Here is a 15,344-nt window from a genome sequence, read left to right as displayed (position 1 = left end):
TTATATCATTATTTTAAACAATAAAAGGTGTTTCGATTCAAGTTATTATTTTAAAATAGAAAGGTTGGATAAATTATCCTATAAAACACCGTAAATCCCAAATACAAGAACGGAAAAAAATTGAAATTAACTTATTACGGCATCAGGTTTCGCAATCTGGATTTGAATTCCAGTCGGGCATCGAATTCTTCCAAGTTCCCCCCGCTCTCTCTCTCTCTCTCTCTGTCGCCATAAATGTGTTTCTCCGAGCAAGGCTGCACTTCTCTTCCTCCTCTGCCCTTTTACTGAGACACAAGATTGTAGGGGTGGAGTGTCATCCAGTGTAGGGTTCAGGCCAACGCGTATGTATGAAGAGGAGGAGGGAATTGTTCGCAAAGTAGGAGAAAGGGAGAATTTGAGTTTCTTTCTTATTTCTGTTCAAAAGAGTTGTATTTGAGCATTGGACAGTTAAGCCAGGCCCGATTTTTTTAATATTCTTTTTCTTGTTTTTCTGGGTCTGGAGAATTAGGGTTTTTTTATTAAAAAAATTATATGTGGGTTTGTGTTTGTGTCTCGTGCTTGTGAATAATTCCTTATAGGTCTGTGAAAAAGGGTTTGGATTTGATTGATAGATAATATAGGATGGATGGGAGGAGAATAACAGCGACTCCGCGGCCATGTTCTGGGCGGCGAGTGGTGGCAAAGAAGCGGCCCCGCGGTGGGTTTGATGGGCTTGTTAACAGCGTGAGGAAGCTGCAGAGAAGGGAGATTTCATCGAAGCGTGATCGTGGTTTCAGCATGAGTGATGCTCAAGAGCGGTTCCGCCACATTCGCTTGCAGGTCCATTTGATATTGTTTATTATTATTTTTGTTGGTTGCTCCTTTTTCTTTTGGGATTAAATTATTTCAGTTTATATTGTTCTTATGGACAATGTGAAATTTCTGATTTGTGTTTGAATGTTGCAGCATGGAAAAAATTGGTTTTCGTGTGGTTAATTAGGTTTTCTAGGTTTTTTTTATATGACTAATGAACTTTCAAATCTGTATCATAAAGATAAATGGCCGATATTCTTTAATTCTTGGCATAGAGAATAAGATGCAGTTTGCTCACAAGTTCACGGTGGGTCTTAAAAAAAAATGTCTCCTCTGATTTTTAGTTTAAAAAGCAAAATTCATTGACAAAGTGTCTGTTTTCTGATGATCCATGGATATAGAGAGAGATCTGAGAGTATCATTTACTTTTTTGGAAGTAAAGACGATCTTGTGGACGCATTTGCCAATTGGCATTTCGAATGTTCCTTGATTTTGCAAGTGTTTAAACATTTACTGGGTTTTATGGAAAGTATTAATTGGTAATAAATTTTATGGAGCTCAGGTTTAACAAAACTTGACCTTTTTTTTATGCTTTTCAGTTTTCATCAAGCTTGTGGAGCCTGTCTGTGCTCCTTTTCCTCTTAGACTGGAAAATGATTATCACGCAATTATAGTAGATTGAGTTGCTAATTGCTAAAATTTGAACGAGTAAAGACAAATCCTCCAATAGGGATTCAAAGTTTCCACGACCAATTTTCTTACTTTTTTGTTCCCCTCCGGCAGCTGTTTTAGACGCATCTGTTGCTAATTGATATTTAATGGAACTGGAAGAGTTGCTAGTGATTCCATAGTTTTGATATACTGTTACTTTTTCGTGCTCTGTCTAGATCCCACCATTTATCACTTTGAGGGATTCAGAACTAAGCACCAACCAGGACAATTGTAACTCAAAGAAACACCACCATAACCCTTACTATCTTGGTGCTGCTACTTAATCTAAAGCTCTGCACCCAGTTCATCTTTATACATGCAGCAATGTAGCGATACCTATTATAATCTCCCTGCCGCTACCGTTGTGGGTCAAACTACCTACCCTGTCACTTCTCCAACTATATCCACCAAAAGAATATTCCAAAGCTCAAAAGGTGCAACTTGGATGTGGATGATTTGATTTTTCTGTGATCTTGAACGGTTCTAGAGTTTTGATTTAGACAATGACATCTCAAGGGGGCGAGAGGGGCATTGATGATGTAAATCTGAATGAGAGGTAGTCCGTTTGAAAGAAGGCAGTGCTTCTGCCTAGTGATTGGACAGTTATTGAAATCAATATTTTTAAGAATGTCTATTAATACTCTACCTCCGTAACTCTGTATAACAGGGCTGCTAGATTAAGTAAAGCAACTACTCGTTATATGCATTTATGAATTTATGATGGCTTATCTAGTGTGCTATTTTCTTCAGGAAGAATATGATACTCATGATCCGAAGGGATTCTGTTCCTTGATGTTACCATTTCTGAAGAAGAGATCAAAAATTATTGAAATAGTTGCTGCTCGTGATATTGTGTTTGCTCTTGCCCAATCTGGTGTTTGTGCAGCATTTAGTCGAGGTACGATGATCTTTAATACGAATGATATGTACTTATATGGATTTTTCCCCTTTTTATTTTCTTGGAATCAATGCTAATGGACATTTCCTGATGGATGCAGAAGCCAACCAGAGGATATGCTTTCTCAATGTCAGTCCAGATGAAGTTATTCGGAGCTTATTCTACAACAAGAATAATGATTCTCTGATCACTGTCTCGGTCTATGCTTCTGATAATTTTAGTTCCTTAAAATGCAGAACCACGAGGATTGAGTATGGAATTCCTTTGCTATTTACTAATTCGATCTCTATTCATCCTTGTACTGTTTCTCATTTAGGTGTGGTATCTTTCAGATACATACGAAGGGGTAAACCTGATGCTGGTTTTCCTCTATTTGAGTCAGAATCTTTGAAGTGGCCCGGTTTTGTGGAATTTGATGATGTAAATGGAAAAGTTCTTACCTATTCTGCACAAGATAGGTAAATAATCAACAATCTCTCTGTCGTAATCTTCGTCTCCCCTTAAATTTCAATAGTTAGTGCTGCTTTGCTAATATCTGTTTTGTTTTCAGTATATACAAGGTGTTTGACTTGAAAAACTATACAATGTTGTACTCCATTTCTGATGAAAATGTTCAAGAGATTAAGATCAGGTATCATTTTCACTGCACTAAAATGTCTGTCTATGCGCATGGTCAGGAAAATCTTTTTTCCCCATTCTGATTGCATTTATGTCGGACTGTTGATGTATGATTTTTTTTTAATGACATCTACCTTACTTTGATAAACAGCCCAGGAATCATGTTATTGATATTTACGAAAACTAGTGGTGGTGTTCCTTTAAAGATTCTATCAATAGAGGATGGAACTGTTCTCAAATTTTTCAACCATCTCCTTCATAGAAACAAGAAGGTGGATTTCATCGAACAGTTCAACGAGAAGCTCCTTGTCAAGCAAGAGAATGAGAACCTTCAGATTCTTGATGTAAGTTACTTGGGCATAATCCACAAATGACTTTCTTATACTCATAAATCTGACGACTTCTCTCTTTAGGTCCGTAATTCCGAGTTAACAGAAGTTAGCAGTACTAAATTCATGACACCATCTGCATTTATATTTCTGTATGAGAACCAATTGTTCCTGACATTCAGAAATAGAACCGTGGCTGTTTGGAACTTCAGAGGAGAGCTTGTGACGTCTTTTGAGGATCACTTGTTATCGCATCCTGATTGCAATACCAATAATATATATATCACCAGCGATCAAGATCTCATCATTTCATATTGCAATTCGGATGAGCCATTATCTGATGGAAATGGTAACGAAGAAAAATGATTATTTTGAATTCATATTCATCAAGTTTTAATTGTTTCTTTGTTCGCAATTGGAAGGAGAAACTGTTTTTGTGTTTTGAAAAAAGCTTGATTTTAGTAAACATACGTTCTTTAAAATAAATGATTTTTATTAGCTTTTGTGTTTTTGGAGAAAGTCAACTTTAAGAAACCAGAAAATGTGTTTTTCAAGGTTTTACTTCGACATTTCTTTGAATTTTTTTTAAAAGTTCATTGTTATTCGATTACCATGTTCTTTTTATGAATTAGAAATGTGAATCTGTCAGAGCCGAGCATATAATGTTTAGTTATTGATAGTGACCAGATGTCTGTCTCACTCTTTCAATGCAGCCGGGTCAATCAATATCAGCAATATCTTGACCGGGAAGTGCCTAGCAAAAATAAAGGCGAGCAACAGTGTTCCTGCAAATGAATGCAACTGCAGTGTAAATTGCCGTGGGAGAAATTGCAACTCAAGAAAGGGTGTCCAAAATTCAAGAATCAGAAGTGCTGTTGCAGAAGCACTTGAAGACATCACGGCTCTTTTCTATGATGAAGATCGTAACGAGATCTACACTGGAAATAGGCTTGGCCTGGTTCACGTGTGGTCTAACTAAAGGCAGTTAATTGTCTGGTTACCACGGGACCACTCACCACCACTCAGTATATTTTCGTATCTGGAAATGTATCATTATATACTCCTTCCTACCTTGGTTTTTGGTCGACTGTTTAATCTACAGAGATTGTTGGCGTCTAGTTTGTTATACCCCCACCAAGGGGGGAATAGTAGAGTTTGTACTACTCAGTTGCTTAGATTCGTTAATTTGAACTCGTGGGTTTTTTGCCCTATTTCAGATTTAGTGTCATTTTTCGGTTGTAGATGTGCTTCAGTAACGAGGTTCTCAAGCGAGCTTGCTGCTTCTTGTTGGTTGAGTACATGTTGGAATGCAGCCTGGAATCTTGCTGCCTTGTCACTGTTTCTGCCTGCATTGAGAGAATTTGACAAGTGTCATATACATATTTTTTGCGGGAGTGATTATTTTAAGCTACTATATTTGCAAGTGTCTGATATATATCATGATTATAAAGAAGTGATTAAATTTTTATATTATGAAAAAATGTGAGAAAATCAATATTGATTGGTGTTTGGAAACAGAAATAAAAGATAAAATGAGAAGTTAGTAGTGGTTGATATATTATTTTTTTAAATAAGAATTACATTCTCATCTTTGAAGTTTCATTAATTTAAGTATAATTTTCGAGCTAAAGTTAAACATTATTATTATTCTCTATTTTTTGTTTATATATATTTTGCCGCCTTCTTGCGTTCCTAATATAATTACTGGTTTTAATTATTTTTTTTTTCAAAATTTTTTATTAAATTAAATATTATAATAATTTAATTTTCAAGCATGTTTTCATTAGTTTTAGACTAGATTAATTATTTATTAATTGAGGCAAAATGAAATTTACTTCTAGATACGATCATTATATATATGTTTAACATAAATTCAATAAATCAAAAGTGTCCTTCTATTAAAACAATAATAATAAAAATAAGCATTATAATATTAATTGGAAAGGTTAAGTGGAAGGATGTTGTAGTAATTAAACATGCAGTCCTTTCACGAGCCGAAGGAGCTCCCAAGTTCGCTGAAGGCTCGAGATAAAGTTGCTGCGGCGGTGAATTCAAAGATAAGGTATTTCCTCGATTGGGTCGGTTCTCTTAAACCTCCTTTCTTCTTTGAATTCCCAATTTTTTCATCGGCGAATCAATAGTGTAATTGGAGTCCATTGACTGTGTAAGTTTTTTGCTCTGCCTTTTTTATGGTCGTTTTTTATCCTATTCAAAGGTTGATTTGTTGTTTTTCGAGTGGGTTTTGTCCCTGCAAATTTTGATTCGGGAAATTCTTTTCATGGTTGGCAGTGGAAATGGCGGTGCAACTAGTTAGAGAATGGACAGCGATTCAACAGTTTCCTGCAGCAACTCAGGAGAAATTGGTTGATTTGTTGTCAAAGTTAAAGAACCAGGTTCCACTTTTTTCACTTGGCTTGATGGATGTTCTTGAGTATCAATAAGATATTTAGGTCCTGCAAGTTTAGTTCCCAGGAAAAGGTAGAAGACATTGTCGATTATGAACTCAAAATGAGAACAATTAGGGGCGACCAATTATTATTAATAGAAAATATTCAAATCTCCATGAAAATCTTATAAAGAGTTGGACTTGACCCCCAATTAATAGAAAAATATTCAAATATTCAAAGACACAAAGTTCAATACCGAGAACCATAGTTGGAATCTCGAGAATCAGTTATCTGTATTTCTGTTTGTTTATGTTTATTTCTCGTTGAAAATATACGTTGTCTTATCTGCAATTACTTGATGTATAAAGTGTATCTATGGCTTTGTTATTTCCTGTAGAATGTCAATACATTGACAATCCTTGTGATGGGTAAAGGTGGTGTTGGAAAATCTTCCACCGTCAATTCGATTGTTGGGGAACGGGTTGTCACAGTTAGTGCTTTTCAGGTATATAGTGGGGCTCTGCCTGTGGTTTTTGTTTGCTTTTTTATTTCATTATTGGAGGTCTTAAGGATAATGTAATCCTTGAGGCATGCATTCCATTTTGTTTCAGTCGGAAACTCCTAGGCCCGTGATTGTTTCACGATCACGATCAGGATTTACACTGAACATCATCGATACCCCAGGGCTTGTTGAGGGAGGATATGTCAGCGACCAAGTGCTCGAGACCATAAAAAGGTTTACATTAGATTATATTAGTGGCTAACGATGGTTTATGATTCTGAAATAGTTGAGTTTGATGTGATAAAATTGTTTGTAGCTTTCTGGGCAGGTTCCTTTTGAACAAGACAATAGATGTTCTGCTTTATGTGGATCGTTTGGATGCATATAGAGTGGATAATTTGGACAAACAGATTGTGAAAGCCATTACTGATGGTTTTGGAAAAGATATATGGCAAAAATCAATGGTTGTCCTCACACATGCTCAGCTCTCACCTCCAGACTTACTGAGTTATGAGGAGTTCTTTTCCAGACGATCAGAGTCTCTTTTGAAATGCATCCGGCAAGGAGCTAGGATTAGTAAAATGGATGCTCAAGTATGCTTAAATTTTACACGACTTACACTTGCATATTCTTTCTTTTAAAGGAAAAATTGTTTCCATGGTTTACCTGAAGTGAATCTCATTACACCAATTGAAGAAATTGAACTGATAGACATGTTGTGCTATGGAATAGTTAGTGTGTCTCGAGGACTATTTGGCTCAAATTGTTCTCTATTGGGTTCTCAAATGTTTTAAGATTTCATGTAATTTTTTTAACTAACTGTTCAAATGAAAGAAATTCAAGATTTAGCCATCCATTTGTTTAATGACTTGAGATACATTGAGATGTCTGATGCGGTCTCATTTTAGTTCTTTGCTGTTTTTTCATAGAATTATGCCATTCCAGTTGCTTTGGTTGAGAATAGTGGGAGATGTAACAAGAATGAGTATGACGAGAAGGTCAGTTTGTTGCCACTATAATTCCTGTTTAGACTCTCACAATTTTGTCAATGGTCTTAAATAGTTTATCTGCATTGTAGATCCTCCCGACTGGTTCTCCTTGGATACCCACTTTGGTTCGTACTATCACCGAAATTACCTTAAATGGAAAAAAGAGTATTCTTGTTGATCGGAAGCTGATTGAAGGACCGAATGCGAATGATAGAGGAAAGTTATTCATCCCTGTCATTCTAGCATTCCAAGTAAGCGATGTTCCAACACTTACACTATATATATAAGCATAAGGATGCCAGACATGTATCAAATAATTGTTAAATTTGTTTTATGGAATGCATCTCTAATTGATGTACATGACGCAAGATAAATAGCCATTTTGGATCAGAGGGTTTGGATAACATTGATATCATGACATCTTGCCGCATAGAGAAACCTGAGTCTTATTGAAGTGATCCTTGATTCTCATTTTCTCTTTGTAACAGTACTTCTTTGTCATCAAAACAATCGAGAAGTGGATCAACAAGGATATCTCCAGAGACACTAAATCTCCATGGGGGTAGCTTAAATCCATGCTCGCCACCCTCCGCCTTTGGCTCGAATTTTATTTTCTATAATTTTTTCTTGAATCTTGATGTAGTGGTTATTTATTTCTAATTCAGCAGTGATGTCCGGCTGTATTTGTTCCCGACGTACCTTTGAGTTCGATTTTTTTCTTGTTACTTATTATTCAGTTTTGGTTATCATTAGTTTCGGGTTTTTTATTGCGCATTTGTGCCGTGGGGTGTTCTTGATGGAAAGCATTTACATTAGTATATATATGATATTTATATTTAAGTTTACAAAAAATTATAATTTCTATAAATATAGTTTTATATTTTGTAAAAATTTGATTTATATAATTATCGGGAGAATTTTATATTTGAGAATTATACTAATTTTAAATATAAAAAGTTTCCTATTAATCGGCGGCTTCTCAAATCTTCCTTGTTACCGTTTCAAATAAAGGCAACGGTTCAATAATTATCACCCAACGGCCAGTCTCTTCACCATACAGAGAAAAGGCCACCCTTTTTTTTTTTGGCGCGAAGCAGCGTCATAGAATCGAAGTTCGGATACATTCACAAATTGCAACGATTTCTCTTCGAAAACCGCGCTAACAGTTGATCAACGAAATGTTTCGGTGCATGCGCTGGATTTTGTTTCTGGGTTTTGTAAAATTTTGAATTGATGGATCATGAGCGCGACTGGAGACTTCAATCCGACTGGTACTCTCCTACTCGCCTCCACGACATCCCTGTGGAGTACGATTTCCCGGTACGGATTGCGTAAAATGTTCTTGATTCTTTTAAAGAATTATTCCAGTCTCTACATTAGTTCCTTGAATAATCGAGGGGTTCGTAGTGATTTCATGCTTTTATTACTTCTTTTATATAAATTGTTATGTTTTAGGGAGATAGATTTATACCGAATAGGAGCCTGATGGATCTTGATCAAGCCCACGGTGCATTGACAACCAGGAACAATGCAGGCCCCAAGGAGACTAACTTCAGAGTTGAGCGGTTTTTTAAATGTTTTTGGTGACTTTTTTACGCAGTCATTAAATTAGGGCTTCTCGTTTTCTTGAATCGATATAATGGGTATTATTTGATGGTATTTTTATTCTTAGACATGATGGTGATATGCAAACGAGTAGTACTTGTCGAGAAAGCAAATGAGAATTTCTTAATATTTGATTTTGCCTTAGAAAAGATGGTTCATCTAATGAAATTTTCGGGCAATAATGATTTTTGAACTTGATGGTGGGAATTTTTTATCAAAGAGGAGAGAAATTTTGCATGTTTAATTTAAAAGCCAATCATAATAAGATGGATTAGTGACTACTAGTTTTTGCTCTCGTTTGAATATAAATCAGATTGCCTATCGGAAGAAGTTGGAAAATTTGACTTTGGATGTTGAAGGAAGGCCATTTCAGATGCTGGTTTTCAGGGGAAGCCCCAAATCAAGTAGAAAATCACAATCACCCCACATGATTGATGAGATGAGACGCAGTGATGAGGATATCTCAGATCATAAGCCCTTACGACAGTTCCCTAAGGTACATAATGACATGACCGAAGTTAAAATTTCTGCTGTTAATTTTTACTTTCCCATATTCACACTTTCCTTCTCCTGCATAAGTGCAAGTTGCTTAATAGCAAGCTTGAGTTTTCAAGATTGTTTTTATATATATCTTCTCTGGTTTTAGATGACAGATATTTGTTTGATATCATCTTTATATAATTTTACTGTATTCACAAGAGCAAATTTTTTTATTTGCATCAGCAAGCTTACACCTATATGCTGATGTGCAGCAAGAATCCCGTATTCTGGATGCACCTTATATAAAGAATGATTATTATCTCAATGTCATGGACTGGGGAAAAACCAACATTCTTGCTGTTGCTTTGGGCACAAAATTATTCCTATGGAATGCAGATAGTCGTAAAATTTCGTTGATGTCCGAAGCCAACATCGATGATGACTATCCTGCTAGTGTTGCCTGGTCTGAAGATGCCAAAACGATAGCAGCAGGATACAGGTCCTCTGCAATAGAGCTCTATGATGCTGAGACATTTAAACGTGTAAGAACCATATATATGTTCTTTGGTTTCAAATTCGTGTGTATTTTGTCTTGGATTGATGTTCCGTTTTTATCTTTCAACAGGTGAGATGTCTTAAAGGTCACCGGAGAAGGGTTGGCTGTATCGCATGGAACAGTCACATGTTGACATCAGGAAGCTGTGATAAATTCATTATTAATCATGACGGTATTCAAGTTTGAATGTTTATAACATCAAGTGATATTATGAACCTAATTCGTTTGATCACATTTTAGTTTGTATCTTGTTTGACAGTAAGAGCGAAGAACAGCTCGATATGTAATGTGAAAGTTCATACTCATGAGGTATGTGGTTTGAAGTGGTCGAGCACTGGAAATATTCTAGCAAGCGGTGGCAATGACAATCTTGTGTACATATGGGATGCATGTAAAATGAGCTTAATGCATTACATTCACCGATTTAGTAGTCATTGTGCTGCTGTGAAGGCTCTTGCTTGGTGCCCATATAACTACGACTTACTAGCTTCTGGAGGAGGCACAGATGACGGCACACTCAAGTTGTGGAATGTGCAGAAAGGAGCCTGCGTTCGCAGTATAGATACTAAAGCACAGGCAAGTTAATATTTTTTCTACCTCTGAAGTGATTTTAAGCTATGTTTAACTAGTGGTTTTACGTTTGATCTTTGATCATTTCCTTTTTTTGATGATTACGAGCTAACGTAATATTTCTATTTAGGGCTGACCAGAAATGTTTTCTATTGTATAATAGCAATTTTAGGGGTTGAGCCTAGGTTACATTTCTAATATACACATGCAATTATGTACGACTTAGGGTCTTCCTCATGCCAAAATTTATAGCTATTCGTAACTGTATAACACAAATTTTTTGAAATCTACAATATCAGGCGTTAGTAACTTCAATCCACAGGTCACGACAAGCTACGACCACCCCTTACCTGTTCCATCCTTGCTACTTCGATATTACTCAATAAACTTGGTTTTGTTGCTGTTGCTTTAACAGGTATGTGGACTGATATGGAACAGTCATCATAAAGAGATACTGAGTGGACATGGCTATGGAACTGATTGTAAGAACCAAATTTGTTTATGGAGGTATCCATCCATGTCCAAAATTGGACAATCTTCGAGACACGCATCTAGAGTTCTTCATCTTTCCCAGGTCTGATATAACAAGTCACATAACTGAAAAGTAGTAAAAAAATAGAATAAATTTATAATTCGTTTTTCGTTTTATTCATTTTGTCCAGAGCCCGGATGGACAAACCGTGGTCTCGGCTGGAGCAGACGAAACTCTGCGATTTTGGGAGGTGTTTGGTCCAGCACAAGATACCGGTTCCAACGTTTCATATTTGAAAAGTGTATTGTCTTTCAAGACATCACTCATAAGATGATCTTAAATGGAAAGAAAGTGCAACATTTTGCTGTGTTTTTTCCAACTCATTTGAAAAGTTTCTTGAATATATTTGGGTTTGAAGTCAGTCTCATCTAATTGTTTTCTTATAAATAAAATTCACTTGCCTAAATCTATGTAAAAAACGTGGGCCTAAAATTCCAGCCCAAATGAAGCCCATATAATGACCCAAATTGAAAACTTCTGTCTCTACATCTCGTAGTCCATTTCTGATTTCCCCCGAAACGCCTTGCACTCGCTCAGTCAGCAAGAATGTTGAGACGGGCTCCAAGATTCCTCCTTGATCGAGCTTCCGCTGCAACGATGCGGTGGTGCCGCCCATTCTCCTCTGATTTACCGGCGGAGGCTTCCAGCGACTCCACGTTCGTTGACGCGTGGAAGAAAGCGGTACCTAACATAGACCCACCAAAGACCCCAAGTACTTACATGGCACCGCGACCCCCTGTCCCATCCACCATACCCTCTAAACTAACCGTCAATTTGGTTCTTCCTTATGATTCCATCTTATCTGCTAAAGAGGTACAATCGTGAGCAATTATTTTTGTTTATGGGTTTAGTTTGAAATATGTGATGGTTAAGTGGCATTGCAAGTGTTTCTGTTGAATGGATGTTTGAGGTTTTGTTTTTGGTGATGTGTTTCCAGGAAATGATGGGACTCTGTGTTTGATTTTAGGGTTTTCAGGTGTTTTGCTTCACTTGTTAGCTAGTAAATGTTGTTTTCCATTATCGTGAGATGTTTGAAGATCACGGATGAAGTATATATGGGAAATGGGTGTATTGATTAGATTTAGCTACTGATATTATGAGGTTGTTTATTATTTTAAGTTTGTTAATTGAAGCCGGCTCATGTAATTTCAAAACTTGTGTGTGTTATATTGGGAGAAAGCCTGTTTAATATGGATATAAATATATCTGTTTGATTTGAAAATGTTCGGGTTTTATTTTTATTTTGTTTAGATCTTTTTGAAATATTTAAGCTTTAGGTCTTTGATCACAGAGGTATGATGCTTGGCTTATTGTATTATATTTTACCAAGTTGTAGAAATTAGTTTAGTTCAGTTTGGATTTTAAAATGATTAGCTCATAGATTTGAAGCATCTATAGAATTATGATGCAGCTATATTTCACTTGAAATCTAATATGGGGTGGCTAGTTGGATTAGATGTAAATTGTTTTTTGTGTTGTAGCTTTTTTTCAGTAAGAATCATCACAGAGGAGCTCTCTTTCGTTTTCCCATATTGTTTTTCCAAGTTAAAGCATGAAACGTTAGATTCCCTATTTGGCTTGAAAAGTGTGTTTCCTGTCAGACCGATCAGTTAAATAAAACATGTCTTGTTATTTCTCGTATGCCTTTTTATGGCTCTTGTGTTTACTAATAAAGGATGCTTCATAAGATTTGTGGGGATAGTTTAATTCATTTAGATAAAGGAGACTAAGGTACTGATTGGACCTTCCTAATCAATAGTTTTTTATTTCAGCTCGCTTTCAAGCAATTTTACCTCTGAATTTCTCAATGTACAGCTATTTCATTTGTGAAGCACTGATGTTCTTGATTGGGTATAAGACATTGGTTGGAAAAATAAACTTAGAAATAGCTCATCAATCCTGAGGTTGTATTTTTGCTTTCATTCCAGCTCTATACCCTCAAGCACTGCAATGCCTTGATTCATGGAAAGTTGGGAGGATTTGATAATTGATTTGATATTTGCTATAGCTTTCTTGAAAGATTATCGCACTTGACCTTGTTGGCTTGATTATATGTGTTGTATCATATTAGGTTGATATGGTCACAGTCCCTGCAACTACCGGACTGATGGGTGTTTTGCCCGGTCATGTAGCTACGATTGCTGAGCTGAAACCTGGTATTTTATCAGTTCATGAGGATAATGACATAAGCAAATATTTTCTGAGCAGCGGGTTTGCCCTTATCCACGCAAACTCTGTTGCTGATATAATAGCTGTTGAGGCCACACCCGTGGACCGAATTGATCCAGACTTGGTTCAGAAAGGGCTAGCCGAATTCCAACAGAAGTTAAATTCCGCATCAACCGATGGTGAGAAAGCTGAAGCCCAAATCGGGGTTGATGTACACAGTGCTCTGAGTGCTGCTCTCACGGGTTAACGGCTAGTACATAGACAGACATGATTCTTTTATCCACATTTTTTTCCTGTTTGAGTTGAATCTTTTTGTACCCCTTCGCAGAGGCTGTCTTTCAGCATTCTTGTTGAAATAATCATCTCTAAATCGTGAGGTCAAGGGGGTTCTTGAATAAATTTTTAAGACAAAGTTGGCTCTAATGCGTTTCTTGAACTCGTGCTACTAAATGTGTTTCATGTGTAGTTATTGCTTTCATCCATCAATCCTCTGTTTCCCCAACCGTCGTTCAATATTTGTCTCTACTCCTCTTTTAAGAAAAAAAATGTGTGGGTTTAGTAATGCCTGTTTCCTTTTAATTATAGTTCTCCCACCTGTATACATAAATGCAAATGTGGAGAAGTTCACAGATCCAAAAAAAAATGTGGTTATTTTGTTAAACAAAGACGATGTGTGGATGATCGTTGAATTAATACAATTTGAGTGAAAATAGTAAGAATCTACCAATTAATTGTAACCATCATTGAGTTTTTTGTTTAATATTTCGTACAATATTATTAAACTTTTTACAACAGTACGATAATCTCTTATTTCTTATGATAATGATATAATATCCTAACTAAATACTTCAATTCTTTACTATAACCGATGGGATTTGCAGTGATGCATTAATTGAAACTACCCCATTTAATTTCCAAAGGGATTGCGTCTGTTAATATAGATATAATTGGATTGTGTTCTCTTTCTCCGAACACCGCCACCGTTTCGCTCATTATAGAACTCCTCCACCGCCACCGTTTGAGACTCGACCATTCTGCAATGATCATAAAAAATGGAGGTGCCTCCCTCTCTCTCTGAATTGGTTCTTTCTGTGGAGTTCATTAGTTTCTTGTCTTTTTAAGCGGCTATTATTCTAACCGTCAACTTTCCCGCAGTGCCAAAGGATTCACGCAAGAGAAAAATGAAGGGAGTGGCAGAAGAACCATCCAAAGCACAGCAACAAATGAACCTCTTCAATCTGCAAGGTCAACAGCGCTTCGCTTCTCCTAGTATTCCCGTCAATGGCGGCCACCGATCACGAGTTCAACAAATCCTCAACACCGCTGCGCCGGCTTTCAAACCCTTTTCTTCTATCTCCTGGGGTGCTTTCGTACCCTTCATTTCGACTCCGTCGTTAGACTCCATTGCTGACAAGTACCCTCTCTCCATAGATGTTATAAAGAGACGAACGATAATCAAATTGATCAAACAATCACAGCCCATGTAATCACTATTCCCGTACTTTAATGGGATGATCTTAGCTTTTTTTTTTGTTAATCGGAATTTGTTTCATGTAACAGGAAGTGAATCTGAGGCATGCATTGGGAGGAATGCTGTCGGAGCACCATCGCATCACCCACGACGCGGCCGAGGAGAGAGTGGCCAAGAAACTGAAAGAGAGAGAACTGGAACTGCAACAAAACATGAACAAAAACTTGGAATTGAAAGAGATGGCGTCACACTATAAGGCGGAAAAGGAGAAGGTACACGACAGGGTGAAATTCTTGGAGCAAGTGACGAAATCTTTACAGTACCGCCTGCGGGATGCAGTGGAATCTCGGCGGTACGCAGAAACGCCGCAAGACGATGCTCAATCATCGTTCACCGACCCGGATAGAGTTCGACCCGTTAAACTCGAGTGCAAAGTCTGTGAGGAGCGGGTGGCCATGGTGATGATGTGGCCTTGTCGCCACGTGTGTGTCTGTGTGCAATGCGACGCCGCCGTTAAGGAATGCCCTGTTTGCGGTTCGGTCAAGAGGACGAGCGTGGAAGTGTGTATCCCAGCTTAATGGTCCGCCAAATCGGTGATATTTTGTTCATTTTTCTTATTTTACATATCTGTAATTTTACAATTTTATATGATTTTTATCTCCGATATTCCCAAACCACATCTCCTCGTAAAATCCTACGTGAAATCCTACGTGTAAAACGAAGTCTAAAACCGTT

The 15,344-nt window shown here is 37.1% G+C and overlaps 6 protein-coding genes across 10 annotated transcripts; all 6 read left to right on the top strand.

Annotated features, from left to right (window-relative positions):
- The first annotated feature begins 98 nt into the window (after positions 1–98).
- Positions 99–4,630, top strand: LOC140819595 (uncharacterized). Its single transcript, XM_073179756.1, has 8 exons — positions 99–819; positions 2,254–2,401; positions 2,502–2,652; positions 2,734–2,859; positions 2,952–3,032; positions 3,171–3,363; positions 3,433–3,697; positions 4,062–4,630. The coding sequence occupies exons 1-8, from the start codon at positions 622–624 to the stop codon at positions 4,325–4,327; spliced, it is 1,428 nt and encodes a 475-aa protein (XP_073035857.1). The 5' UTR covers positions 99–621; the 3' UTR covers positions 4,328–4,630.
- Positions 4,631–5,304: 674 nt separating this feature from the next.
- Positions 5,305–7,962, top strand: LOC140819556 (translocase of chloroplast 34-like). Of its 4 annotated transcripts, none has more exons than XM_073179704.1 (8): positions 5,305–5,410; positions 5,638–5,741; positions 6,133–6,240; positions 6,347–6,471; positions 6,554–6,830; positions 7,167–7,235; positions 7,316–7,477; positions 7,715–7,962. In XM_073179704.1, the coding sequence occupies exons 2-8, from the start codon at positions 5,643–5,645 to the stop codon at positions 7,790–7,792; spliced, it is 918 nt and encodes a 305-aa protein (XP_073035805.1). In that variant the 5' UTR covers positions 5,305–5,410; positions 5,638–5,642; the 3' UTR covers positions 7,793–7,962. The 4 variants fall into 4 exon arrangements, with proteins under 4 accessions (XP_073035805.1, XP_073035811.1, XP_073035819.1 ...); XM_073179710.1 differs by having other exon boundaries at positions 5,344–5,426; XM_073179718.1 differs by having other exon boundaries at positions 5,358–5,512; positions 6,566–6,830.
- Positions 7,963–8,089: 127 nt separating this feature from the next.
- On the top strand, positions 8,090–11,264 carry LOC140819526 (cell division cycle 20.3, cofactor of APC complex-like). 2 transcript variants are annotated; one of them, XM_073179658.1, is made up of 8 exons: positions 8,090–8,546; positions 8,682–8,783; positions 9,145–9,327; positions 9,584–9,853; positions 9,937–10,039; positions 10,127–10,443; positions 10,853–11,011; positions 11,100–11,264. In XM_073179658.1, exons 1-8 carry the CDS (start codon positions 8,460–8,462, stop codon positions 11,241–11,243), a joined length of 1,365 nt encoding a protein of 454 aa, XP_073035759.1. In that variant the 5' UTR covers positions 8,090–8,459; the 3' UTR covers positions 11,244–11,264. The 2 variants fall into 2 exon arrangements, with proteins under 2 accessions (XP_073035759.1, XP_073035768.1); XM_073179667.1 differs by lacking the exon at positions 8,682–8,783.
- A 241-nt stretch (positions 11,265–11,505) lies between these two features.
- LOC140819581 (ATP synthase subunit delta', mitochondrial-like) lies at positions 11,506–13,541 on the top strand. Its single transcript, XM_073179731.1, has 2 exons — positions 11,506–11,782; positions 13,041–13,541. Exons 1-2 carry the CDS (start codon positions 11,516–11,518, stop codon positions 13,383–13,385), a joined length of 612 nt encoding a protein of 203 aa, XP_073035832.1. The 5' UTR covers positions 11,506–11,515; the 3' UTR covers positions 13,386–13,541.
- Positions 13,542–13,690: 149 nt separating this feature from the next.
- LOC140819589 (uncharacterized) lies at positions 13,691–15,337 on the top strand. Its single transcript, XM_073179744.1, has 3 exons — positions 13,691–14,196; positions 14,294–14,621; positions 14,699–15,337. Exons 1-3 carry the CDS (start codon positions 14,178–14,180, stop codon positions 14,703–14,705), a joined length of 354 nt encoding a protein of 117 aa, XP_073035845.1. The 5' UTR covers positions 13,691–14,177; the 3' UTR covers positions 14,706–15,337.
- On the top strand, positions 14,729–15,187 carry LOC140823991 (E3 ubiquitin-protein ligase BOI-like). The gene has a single exon (XM_073185594.1). It carries the CDS (start codon positions 14,729–14,731, stop codon positions 15,185–15,187), a length of 459 nt encoding a protein of 152 aa, XP_073041695.1.
- Positions 15,338–15,344: the final 7 nt, after the last annotated feature.

This window comes from Primulina eburnea, chromosome 2 (assembly GCF_022965805.1).
Source record: "Primulina eburnea isolate SZY01 chromosome 2, ASM2296580v1, whole genome shotgun sequence".
NCBI lineage: Eukaryota > Viridiplantae > Streptophyta > Magnoliopsida > Lamiales > Gesneriaceae > Primulina > Primulina eburnea.
The sequence above is the reverse complement of the archived record's forward strand: the minus strand, read 5'-3'. Positions and strand labels throughout refer to the sequence as shown.

What these genes read in the sequence shown, in the direction of transcription:
- LOC140819556 (XM_073179704.1), top strand. Translation starts at nt 5,643, where the DNA reads ATGGCGGTGCAACTAGTTAGAGAATGGACAGCGATTCAACAGTTTCCT. An exon ending in GTGCTCGAGACCATAAAAAG is followed by an intron (nt 6,472 to 6,553) that starts GTTTACATTAGA and finishes AATTGTTTGTAG; the next exon opens with CTTTCTGGGCAGGTTCCTTT. An exon ending in TTAGTAAAATGGATGCTCAA is followed by an intron (nt 6,831 to 7,166) that starts GTATGCTTAAAT and finishes GTTTTTTCATAG; the next exon opens with AATTATGCCATTCCAGTTGC.
- LOC140819526 (XM_073179658.1), top strand. Translation starts at nt 8,460, where the DNA reads ATGGATCATGAGCGCGACTGGAGACTTCAATCCGACTGGTACTCTCCT. An exon ending in CTGTGGAGTACGATTTCCCG is followed by an intron (nt 8,547 to 8,681) that starts GTACGGATTGCG and finishes GTTATGTTTTAG; the next exon opens with GGAGATAGATTTATACCGAA. An exon ending in CCTTACGACAGTTCCCTAAG is followed by an intron (nt 9,328 to 9,583) that starts GTACATAATGAC and finishes GCTGATGTGCAG; the next exon opens with CAAGAATCCCGTATTCTGGA.
- LOC140819581 (XM_073179731.1), top strand. Translation starts at nt 11,516, where the DNA reads ATGTTGAGACGGGCTCCAAGATTCCTCCTTGATCGAGCTTCCGCTGCA. An exon ending in CCATCTTATCTGCTAAAGAG is followed by an intron (nt 11,783 to 13,040) that starts GTACAATCGTGA and finishes GTATCATATTAG; the next exon opens with GTTGATATGGTCACAGTCCC.
- LOC140819595 (XM_073179756.1), top strand. Translation starts at nt 622, where the DNA reads ATGGATGGGAGGAGAATAACAGCGACTCCGCGGCCATGTTCTGGGCGG. An exon ending in TTGTGCAGCATTTAGTCGAG is followed by an intron (nt 2,402 to 2,501) that starts GTACGATGATCT and finishes TGATGGATGCAG; the next exon opens with AAGCCAACCAGAGGATATGC. An exon ending in GCCATTATCTGATGGAAATG is followed by an intron (nt 3,698 to 4,061) that starts GTAACGAAGAAA and finishes CTTTCAATGCAG; the next exon opens with CCGGGTCAATCAATATCAGC.
- LOC140823991 (XM_073185594.1), top strand. Translation starts at nt 14,729, where the DNA reads ATGCTGTCGGAGCACCATCGCATCACCCACGACGCGGCCGAGGAGAGA.